This window comes from Ochlerotatus camptorhynchus, unplaced genomic scaffold (assembly GCF_037179485.1).
Source record: "Ochlerotatus camptorhynchus isolate MF236.1 unplaced genomic scaffold, CSIRO-AGI_Acam_v1.1 ptg000432l, whole genome shotgun sequence".
In the NCBI taxonomy this organism is placed as follows: Eukaryota; Metazoa; Arthropoda; class Insecta; order Diptera; family Culicidae; genus Ochlerotatus; species Ochlerotatus camptorhynchus.
Window position 1 is genome coordinate 7,333,892 of NW_027040918.1, and position 12,078 is coordinate 7,345,969.

Here is a 12,078-nt window from a genome sequence, read left to right on the forward strand (position 1 = left end):
GTGCGAGATCTCGACTTATCGAAGGAGAAATCCGAATTGCTGGCATCACGCTTGAAAGAACACAACATGCTGAGCAAGGAGGTCAAAATTTCTTGTCACAGGAATCGTCACAAGAAATTTGACAAATATTATTCTACAAAGGACAAGGCATGTTTTTGCCATGACGTAAACGGCTTGTTTGAAGAGTTTGGTGAGCCATATGATCCAGCTGAATGGCGTTTATTCATCGATAGCAGCAAGTTGAGCTTGAAAGCCGTTTTACTGCATCAAGGGAATGAGAAACCTTCTATTCCATTAGCTCATGCCGTTAATATGAAGGAAACGTATGAATCAATGGCTCTATTGCTCAATTTGATAAATTACAATCAACACAATTGGAAAATTTGTTCCGATCTTAAAGTGGTTGCCATGTTGACTGGATTGCAACAGGGATACACAAAATATATGTGTTTTTTGTGTAAATGGGACAGTCGAGCTCGTAAGGAACACTACGTCCGAAAAGATTGGCCAAAACGGGATAATTTCACAATTGGTAAAGACAACGTTAAAAATGATCCTCTTGTGGTAAAAGAACGCATAATACTTCCACCACTACATATAAAACTTGGGCTATTCAAAAATTTCGTCAAAGCGTTGCAAAAAGAAGGGCCGGCATTCCAGTACTTGAAATCAGTATTTCCAAATTTATCTGACGCAAAGATAAAGGAAGGTGTATTTGTTGGCCCACAGATCAAAAAACTGCTCAATGATTCCGCATTCAATACAGTTTTGACACCAGATGAGGAAGAAGCGTGGAAATCGTTCCAGCGTGTTGTCACAACCTTTTTAGGAAATTTCAGAAGCCCAGATTATGAGGAAGCCGTCGATGAATTGCTCAAAAATTATGAGAAAATAGGTATAAATCAAAAATATTGTGTTTGTTACATATAATTAATTTCAAATCCTTTTATTTCACTGAACACAGGTGTGAATATGTCTTTGAAGATACATTTCCTACATTCTCACATGGATTTTTTCCCGGAAAATCTTGGTGACGAGAGTGATGAGAACGGCGAACGTTTTAACCAACAAATGAAGATGATGGAACGTCGTTACCAAGGGTTTTGGGATGAAGCAATGATGGGTGACTATTGTTGGTTTCTGATTCGAGAAACAAGTTCAAAACATCGAAGACAAAGTCATTCGATTCTCAATCATTTTTAATAAAACCTAAATAAATTTCTTTTGTATCAACTCGGTTTTAAATCCTGATATGCCTTAATCAAATTGATATGTAGCGAAAAGAATCTCCCATGAAAACTTTACATGCGATTTGGATGCTTACAACGACACCTAGAAAAGGAACTCTAAAGCTGTTGCATGGGGGGGGGGGTGCTAAAGCACCCCCCCATGTTTTCCAGGTTTTTCCAGGTCTGTCCAGTAACAAACTCCGGAATATGAGAAAAGTAAAGATTAAATTCACTCAGTCTATTGGTACTATTGGAATGAGTAAAGTTTTCGTCAATAATCTTCCGGCAGATATTTGAGGTCTTCCACAGGAAACCATAAGGCAAATTAACTGATCTCTGCATACCTGCACTTTTGGCGATTATGAGTGAACTTTACTCAAATGTGGGTCGCTCTCATTCGCCGTGTAAATCTCTCATATTTGTGATTTTTTTCCGGGAAAAACTTGGAAAAACATGAGGCAAATTGTTATGGTTAATTCGCTTAACGACGTGTTCGGGGTATCATCCAAACCATTTGTAGAATAGTTCGATAATTGGGGTTATCGTTCGTTTATGGTATTTTTTATTAAAGTCGCTGAGTTCCTACACTTTTTGCGATTTATGTGTAAACTAAACTCAGATTTCGGAAGATCTCATTGGCCGTGCATATTCGTAAGGTTAGTCATAGGAAAATAATAAACAACTTTACACGATGATGTACCCGCTAGTGTGCGTCAGTTAAAAGTTTTTTCGTCCGTGTCGCTTCATTGACTTCTCGACGCAAGATCTCACTAATACAACCTAGCGAGCGTAACCGTGTAAAATCGATTTGTTTATTATTTTCAACCACGAAATCAGCTGTCAAAGTGTTCGACTTGACAGCGGTTTGTTTTTTATTTTCAACCAGTAAAATGCATGTATTAGTTAAACTTCTCACTAATACTAACGGTGGTAGAGAACTCTATGTACTGAGTACACGGCGAATAATTCCAGTTATAGTCCTTGAACTATACCAGATAGAACGATTCAATCTTTAGCATAGTTGTTCAGAATTGATTAGCTAGGTGGCGCTAGAGTACAAATAAAGTTCATCCATTGATAACATATAGTATTCTCCAGATGCACAAAAGTGTGCATGAGACCACGCGCTACACGGCCAATCATACCAACTCAGCGACTGAGAATAATTGAATCAGAGAATTTTTTTTCCATACGAAATTTACTTAGATTTGGAAGAAACTGCAGTTACTCATAAGCTATGAGTAACTTCAGTTTCTTCCAAATCTGAGTAAATTCTGTATGGAAAGAAAATTCTTTGAGTCAATTATTCTCAGTCGCTGAGTTGGTTTGATTGGCCGTGTACCTTTTAAACTGGGAGGAAGAATTGAAGTCGCTGTATTCATAGTCTGGCGCTGGCGGATAGAATTTCGATCTTTCAAAAAGCTGATCCAATTCAATCTATTTTAGACCAATAATTGAAAAGGTACTATCAAATTTATAAATAAAACGTTAGTTCCTCGTCAATCGAACGCAAATTACCCAAAGATGGTGTTAGTTTGCGTAGGCGAGCCTTGAGGCACGAGAAAAGGGTTTCCGAAGTTTTGTTCGCAATAGCTGTTGTGCTCTTGTTGGTCATGATTTGCTCGATTGGTTCCGCTATTTGACAGCTCTCAATTGGTTTGCGACAACGGCGCCGGTGGTGTAGTGGTAAGCGTGATTACCTCTCACTCCAACAGGCCTGGGTTCAATCCCAGTCGGCGCCGCCGGGCTGTTCTGAGGCATAACATCTCTGATCACGCCTTCCTTCGGATGGGAAGTAAAGCCGTTGGTCCCCGGTTCATGAGTTGATGGGTCAATAGGTAGGGTCCAGGTGTGGGAGCTGCCTTCCTGGCACGTCGGTAGCATTGGTGCTCAGCACGGAAAACAAGATCGACGGAAAAAAACAAACCAAAGGAAAAAAAAAAAAATTGGTTTGCGAGATTCTATCCGCCAGACTATGAATATAGCGACATACACTGAAACAAATCGACATGTACCGTTTATTGGATCCATCTTATAACATAGCAATGTCAGCAGATTTATTCATTTTATGTGATGATTGATAGATTCCATTGGATTATCACTTAAAAACCATGACTGCGATATGGAATGATTTCTATCGTAATTTCACATACTTAGTAGGGGAAATGACGGCTTCGGCATGACAGACTATTTTCGGCAACCCAAATTGAAACACTATTTTCACTGGATTTTCTTACGAAAACACTTCACTGAATGCATGCAAACGATTATTTATGCTTTCAGCTTCAATTTGACTATATTTTTACCACTGAGAAAAAGCAATCTAGCAGGGTTTTCTTGAAATGAAACACACGCACTACAAATTGTAGCTGATTTCGAGTTGCCGATAATAGAACAGCAGATTTACATGCAGTTCAAATGGAACGGTTGCCGAAGAAAAACTGGTTGCCGACAATACTCGCTCTCACTAGAGAAGATTGGAGCTTTGTAAAAGCGTTTCAAAACAGTTTTCGACAATTCTTTCGACTGAAATTGTTAGAGCAGCTGGCAGCAAAAGATTGTAAACAAACCAATACTGCATATGTGTGCGTTCCATAGAGAAAAAGGCTATAGAAAGAAGGTCGCTGCTTAGGTTGCCGAGAATACGTAAATTCCCCTACTTGATAAAACTTTGCTTCGAACTTGGTTAGCGATAGGTAAGACGTATTTGAATATTGTCTGATATATTTCATGGTGAAAAACTGTTGATATGTCATGGGTGGGAACAGACATCTAGAAACTAATGGAAAATCATATAAGTTTGCACTATGAGAAAATTCAGTAAAATATAAGATAATCATGTATATTTTATTGGAGTTGCTTTTAACGATTTTTGACGTTTGTTGATATGACGCGTGTAAACAGCCATGTAGAAACTATTGGACAGTCATTTAACTTTGCAGTATAGAAAAACATGTATATCTCATTGGAATAGTTTCCTTTGATTTTTGAGGTTTGGAAGATTGTAAACTAATCTATCCCAATCATTATCCCAAAAATTATATATTCACATAGATTTGCCTTTTAAGAAATCCAACAGCAAACATTTGTTTTGGCATGGTTTTCTGGGATGAATATCGCTCCCAATAAAATACATCTTACATGATTGTTCTTTATACATTATTGAAAAAATTTTCAACGATGTTATCGTACACTCATTAAAATGATTAGTTGAACTAAATATTGCTAGCAACAATGATACTTTATTGAATAATCTTTGTTTGTTATTGTTCCATAAGATAAGGGGTTCCGAAAAAGAATGTATTGAGATTGAAAAAAAATTATTCTACTGCATTATTTATTTGCTAAGATTCTAATTGTAAGCCTTCTACACGGCTAATTCAGATTCCAGCACTAGTAGGGTAGAGAACTACTTCGGCCTAATCACCCATTTTGGGCATATCGAGCAGAAAGCTTCAAATAAATTCATGATTTCAGAGGTAACAAGTCAATTATGCGTTTGGTACGATACTTTAGTTAATAAGCTACCGAACAAATTCAATGAGAACGCGTGATATGAAGGTTTGCACCCATTATTCTCAAAAACAAAAGAAGCGCTCCGACCGAATCAATTTTTATCTTCATCCGATAGGCCGAAGTGAATTCATTGACGTTTCAATGGCGTTGCAATGCGTTAGGCCGAGCTTAGAATCCGTAGGCCGAGTTTGGCGTCAAGAAGCAGTGTTAGACTTTTGACAATATCTCAACAATTGGTTTCTCTTTATCAAATCTTACGGTACAAACGGAAAGGTAAATAAATTTGGAAGCCATCAGTAATAATAACATTCCGTTTGGTGCTAAACTGCGCTAGATTAAGAAAGACTAAGTGCGGGTTGCGCTTAACAGGCCGGAAATGGGGTAGTTAACCCTACTCGAACTTCATAAACCAGTTCCATGAACTCATATAATGTAGTCGTTAATTTATTGCACACAGGAGCATTAAGAAAGATTTGAATACACGACACTACCGAAACGGAGCATAAATTTGTCAGTGTTATTTTTCTTCACTCTAGCAAAACGAGCATAACGTTGCACTACATTCCATGTCGGGAGAGCTGTTCTTAATTCATGCTAATTGAACGAGGTCAATATTGAAATCAGCCGTGGCCCAGTGGAATCGAGCGCAGACACCGAAAGCATCACACCTCAACAGTTCTGGATCGAATCCCAAATCAACTACAATAAAAAAAGACAACTGTGAAAGCTCACACTGCCTGATGTTTATTTTTCAATTTATTTTTAGAAATCGATTAAATATATGTGTCAAAAGAAGAATGTGATTTTCACATAAACTTTACTTCGATTGATTTATGACACATATATTATATTGTGGTGAAAAGTAAAGCTTATGCTCATGGGTTTCAAATCAATTTCAGTTAATTATATATTAATAATTTGACCTATTTTCATTTATCATATAACGATCATATAAAAGTTACCAAATTATCAGCATTGTAAATGTATCAGATATTCATATAGAATTTCTGCAGCACCTGCAGCAGATAAATGTGGTACCTAATAGCAACAACCGCATGTTAGACCTCGCATTTGTCAGTGAAGACCTCCGACCCAATTGCTCTGTAACACAAGCTCCTCATCCTCTAGTCAAAGACTGCATGCATCATCCAGCTCTACTGCTGTCTCTGAACAACTGCACTAATTGCCAGTTTCAGGATACTACCGAAGAGGTGCTTTTGGATTTCAACAAAGCTGATTTCGATGGCATGAATCTTTTCCTATCGAGTATAGACTGGAACACTACGTTTCGTGATTGTGACACCGATTTGGCGGCGTCGACCCTTTCGAACATCGTATTCTACGCTATTGACCAGTACGTGCCGACAAAGACCAACCCTGAGAAGGCTTTCCCAATCTGGAGCAACACACGCTTGAAACGTCTCAAAACGGCTAAAAGGCGTGCCTTAAGGAAGTTCATTCGACACCGAACCGCAAGAAACAGAGCACGCTACACCAAAGCAAACAAACGCTACAAGATCCTTAACAAACGCCTATTCAATTCTTATCAAGAGAGGTTGCAGCGAAGTCTCAAACTCAATCCTAAAAGCTTTTGGAAATACGTAGATGGCCAGCGGAAAGAAGTGGGACTTCCCTCCACTATGCGTAATGGTGACACAGAAGCTTCTGCCCTTGACGACATCGCTGACTTGTTTAGGAAACAATTTAGCGGAGTTTTTTGCAATGACCCAACTAGCCCGCAGGATATTGTTGATGCCGTGAGTAATGTGCCTGTACTTCCTCCGCTTGGTGAACTTCCTCCGATATCAAGTGACACGGTGCTTTCCGCTAGCAGACGATTGAAAAATACTACCGGAGTCGGCCCAGACGGTATCCCGTCTATAGTGCTGAATAAATGCATCCACTCTCTTTCAGCACCTCTCGCTACTGTGTTCAACCTCTCATTGGAATCAGGCGTGTTCCCGACTATTTGGAAGGAATCGTACGTGTTTCCTGTACATAAGAAAAGTTGTAAGCAAACAGTTTCAAACTACCGTGGCATAGCCGCTCTATGTGCAACCTCAAAACTCTTCGAGCTGATTGTTCTGGACTTCCTTTCACACGGCTGCTCGCACTACATCTCGGAAGATCAACACGGCTTTATGCCCAAGCGCTCTACTACCACAAACTTAACCACGTTCACTTCATTTCTTGCTCGCTCGATAGAGCGTGGCTGCCAAATTGACGCAATCTACATGGATTTGTCAGCAGCTTTTGACAAGATGAACCACGAAATCGCTCTGGCCAAGTATGATAAATTAGGCGCTGATGCTAGGCTACTCAAATGGCTACGTTCATATCTGATGGGGCGTAACATGCGTGTACGGCTCGGCAACCAGTTTTCAACTTCGTTTCCTGTTACATCCGGTGTACCGCAAGGAAGTCATCTGGGGCCATTTCTGTTTTTGTTGTTTATGAACGACGTCAACTCAGTTCTAAGGTGTCACAAGAAATCCTATGCAGACGACTTCAAGATTTATGCGATCATCGAGAAACTAGACGATGCCGAGTTCTTACAACATCAGTTCGAAACGTTTGCTGATTGGTGCAGAAGAAATCGTATGGTATTAAACACATCCAAGTGCTCAGTGATTTCCTTCACTCGCAAACGTTCACCGCTCATCCATAACTACAGCTTGTCCGGAGTGTCTCTAGCACGAGAATCCTTGGTTAAAGACCTGGGAGTGCTTTTGGACTCGAAGCTAACGTTTAACGCTCATCTGACATACATCATCTCGAAAGCATCTTCCCAGCTAGGCTTCATATTTCGCTTTGCCAAGCACTTCAAAGATGTATACTGCTTAAAGGCCTTGTACTGCAGCTTGGTGCGACCCATACTTGAATACTCCTCCGTTGTTTGGAGTCCATACTACCAAAATGGAATTCAACGCGTTGAGAAGATTCAACGGAAATTCATCCGTTATGCTCTACGACACCTTCCCTGGACTGACCGTCTGGATCTTCCTAGTTACGAGAGTCGTTGCAAACTCATTCATCTGGACCTACTCAGTGTTAGACGTGATGTTGCAAAAGCTTGCTTTGTCAGTGATCTGTTAACGTCTCTCATCGACTGCCCTTCGCTACTTACACAGCTAAACATAAACATTAGGAGACGTTAGCTACGTACACACGCCTTTTTGTTCATCGATACTTCCAGGACAAATTATGGTTTGAATGAGCCAGTTCGTAGCATGTGCCGTGTGTTCAATCATTGTCAACATGTATTTGACTTTAGTTTTTCACGTGCGTCCAATAGGCAGAATTTCTTGAGATTTATGTCACAGTAGCAATAGTGCGATAGTTCTAAGTTTTAATTGTCATTTGGGTATTTTAACCTGTTGACTGTAACAAACTACAAATAAATAAATAAATAAATAAATAAATTTACCTGTCACATTCTCAATCATATCATTTTCAATGGATTAGCTTATAGCGCAAATTTATTAGACTTCCACTTAACAGGAATATGTCATATTGGTTCAGTGAAGGAGAAGCAGATGGCACACGCGGAATTCATTGTATATTTCGACAGTGAGCATGCAAAAGGGCGAATACGCGATGATCGATTTTCTCTTTGCATTGCTACAGCTAAGCGAAACAATTTTCTAGAATTTGTTCAATGCAGAGTAGTAACAGGTTGTATTGGCTATCAAAAGCAACAGCAAACGCACCGAGAAACGTTAAATCTAGCGAGTTATTAACAAAAGAGAAAAACGACGAAGAGAATCGATCATCGCGTATAGGCCCTTATGCATGCTCACTGTCGACTTATTGTTCTTGTCATGATGTGCCATTGAAATCAAATCAAAACAGGCGTAGCAAAATAATATGTTTTGCTTTGAGCGTGTAGTGATTGTTTGAGATTGTTCAGTATGCAGTGAGAAACTGTACTTTTCTGTTTGGTTTTTTATTATGCCATTAGATGTTTTGTCAAAACCTTGGTTAATGGTATTTTTCAATATTGATTTGTGTGTATTTTGAATGAATTAAAAAGAAATGGTGTCCCATTGAATTAAATAACTGGAAACAACAGTTTGTCAGCGGCGCCGGTGGTGTAGTGGTAAGAGTGATTACCTCTCACCCCAGCAGGCGTGGGTTCAATCCGAGTGGTGGTGTACGAATGCAAAAATACTTGCGACTGTGATGCTAACAGTTTGACAGCTCTTTTACTGGGTGTTAGTTTATGTTAGCTGATGTTTTCAGTAAAAATATCGTTTGCTGTTTTTCAGTGAAGCATTGGATTGCTGGTCATGATCCAGCAATCCGTTTTACTGATATTGAAAACTTAAATTTGGTGTGTAGTGTGTGCCGATTAAACGTCGAAAAGCTATATAGAGATCTCCAAGCGCAATCTCACGAACACTAAAATTCTACATCCATATATACAAATGAAGAAGAAGAAGAAGAACCAAAAAGGCATCGCGATATCACAACTACACGGCGAATGAGAACGACTCAAATTTGAGTTTAGTTCACTCATAATCGCCAAAAGTGCAGGAACTCAGCGATGAGTAAATTTTCCTCATGTTTTCCCAGGTTTTTCCAGGGAAAAAATCCCGAATTTGAGAAAAGTAAATATTGGATTCACTCTGTCTATTGGTACACACTTAATTTTTTTCGCCGAGATTCCAACAGCCGAGTGATTCTGTAATTTATTTTGCTGAGATTCAGTAAAACAATTGCCGATACTCAGCTAACAAATAACATTTTGCTGAGATATCAGCTAACAAACAGATATTTTGCAGAGATATCAGCAAAAGCAAATGCCGAGGTAATCGGCTGTTGGAGATTTTACCGAGCTAGATTAAGTGTGTACTACTCCGAGACTGAATAAAATTTTCGTCAATTTCCTCATTTTCCGGCAGATTTTTTAGGTTTTCCACACACTCAAAAAATTCCACACGCCATCATCATGTGTCTCACACTTAATTTTGCGCTTATTGTGAAACACATCCATTTCATGTGTGAATCTTATGCTATGAACCATGCCTGAACACTATGGATTTGAATTGTGACACACTTGGATTCTATGTGCCTCATATGGTGATATCAATAGCTTTGTACACCATAGTTCAATATTCTACAATATTCTACTTTATCGGCTTCTACTTTACCAACTCTAAAAATGAATCGACAAATATATAAACAAAACTGCCAGAGGCCAGAGCTATCACATATCTTTTTAATGGGTCTGATTTTGGATTCGATCATGAACTGTTGGGGTGTGCTGCTGCCAGAGTCTTCGTTCGATCTCACTGGGCCACGGTTGTTCTCATATATGAGGCGGGTTGATAGGAAAAAGTCACAACTCTTGTTTTCGATGTTTACCTTTCTGAGCAAGCAATTCACATCGTATTGAAATGCAAAACACTTTAAATCCATCTGTTTTGAACAGTAGCGTGATTCAATGTGCAATACACTTGAATAGATAGTGAAAAAATTTCAACATTTCGAAGTTTGAAACACTATAAATTAACGTGTATAACACATTGAACCAAGGTGAAATACACTTAAAGTAAATGTGATTCTGCATTTAAAAAATCAAGTGTTTAAACACTTCGATCAAACGTGTGAAATTTTTTGAGTGCAGGAAACCATGAGACAAATTTAACTCATCGCTGCGTTCCTGCACTTTTGGCGATTATGAGTGAACTAAACTCAAATTTGGGTCGTTCTCATTCGCCGTGTACTTAAAAAACTGAGTGAGACTAGCGAAGAGAGAAAAGTGGAACGTCAAATGCAGCCAGACGGCTGCTGTCACGAACTGTGACTGGAAACCAAGTAATTTTATAAAATATGTGATGCTTTTCTTACAGTTGAACAAGAATACACAAGGCGGTATTGAAATCTTGCGTAAAGCAATTTATGACATACTGTTTTTTTTTTCCTTGATCTGTTTTCCGTCGATCTTGTTTTCCGTGCTGAGCACCAATGCTACCGACGCCAGGAAGGCAGCTCCCACACCGGGACCCTACCTATCGACCCATCAACTCATGAACCGGAGACCAACAGCTTTACTTCCCTTCCGAAGGATTGAATGGGATTGAACCCATGCCTGCTGGGGTGAGTGGTAATCACCAGTGCCGCTAGAAAATTTATTTGGGTTTTCCTCCAGTTTTCTGTTTTTATAATAAACTGCATGACACATGTTTGCCAGTGACATAAATTGCTGAAATCAACCATGCCGGTATTGCTTTTTTACCATATTGAGCTGTTTATATGAAACAAGGAAAATAGCGAAATATGTTGTCTTCGAAAATAGTTAAGGCAACCGGGATCCGAGAAAAAACCGACGAATTTCGTAAATTTAGTGGCCACTCTGTAAAAACTAAAGTTAAATTTTATTAATTTAAGTGTATGTTTCGAAAACTTCCAATAAACAAAACATGAATTCGAGTTATAGTCTCAACAAAAAAAAATCTTTTTATTTTACCGATTACCAGGTGTGAACGTTACCCATATAATTAACGAGTAATTTGATTTTCCGTTTATTCCAGTTGCTACGCGGTGCATCCGATGCGGAACTGAAGCAATTCCACCTTACGAGAGACCCGGCTCAGTATCACTACACCAACCAAGGCAGCGTAGAGGTTCTGTCGGAGAAGGGCGACTATCGGGCCACGACCGCTGGCCTTAAGGCACTCGGCTTCAGCGGCGATGAACTTACGATGGTATGGCGAATCGTGGCCGCCGTGCTCCATCTGGGCAATATCAGATTTAAAAGTAGGTGTTTTTTTTTTCCGCACATATCTACAAAAAGTTCATTTCTGTTTTGTTTTCTATTTCAACACCGGTCCATTACAGCACAAGAAGAGCAGGTCCAAGTTGCTACCCGTAAACCGCTGACCACGGCAGCGCAGCTACTGCACGTAACCGAAGAAGAAATGCAGCGCTCACTCACGGAACGAGTGATTGCGGCCCGAGGTGAGATCATGACGAAAACCCACGACATCGAGCAGGCCGAGTTTGGGCGGGATGCCTTGGCCAAAGCCGTTTACGATCGGCTGTTTACGTGGATCATTCAACGAATCAACAAGGCCATAGTGGTGCCCGGTGGAAACACCCAGAAACGGCACAACCGGGTCATCGGGGTGCTGGACATCTATGGGTTCGAGATTTTCGACCAGAACAGCTTCGAACAGTTCTGTATCAACTATTGCAACGAGAAACTGCAGCAGTTGTTTATCGAGCTGGTTCTGAAGCAGGAACAGGAGGAGTACCGTCGAGAGGGGATCGAGTGGACTAATGTGGAATACTTCAATAACCAGGTATGGTTCGAAGTCTCGCATGAAGA

The 12,078-nt window shown here is 39.8% G+C and overlaps 2 protein-coding genes across 12 annotated transcripts in view; both read left to right on the forward strand.

Annotated features, from left to right (window-relative positions):
* Positions 1-12,078, forward strand: part of Samuel (SAM-motif ubiquitously expressed punctatedly localized protein) — a 760,488-nt gene that overhangs the window by 278,315 nt on the left and 470,095 nt on the right. The window lies entirely within an intron of this gene.
* Positions 1-12,078, forward strand: part of Myo31DF (Unconventional myosin ID) — a 79,075-nt gene that overhangs the window by 45,199 nt on the left and 21,798 nt on the right. For all 11 annotated transcript variants that reach the window (XM_065234213.1, XM_065234215.1, XM_065234214.1 and 8 more), the window contains exons 5-6: positions 11,282-11,507; positions 11,589-12,052. In XM_065234213.1, coding sequence (XP_065090285.1) covers positions 11,282-11,507; positions 11,589-12,052 — 690 coding nt within the window. The remainder of the gene's footprint in view (positions 1-11,281; positions 11,508-11,588; positions 12,053-12,078) is intronic.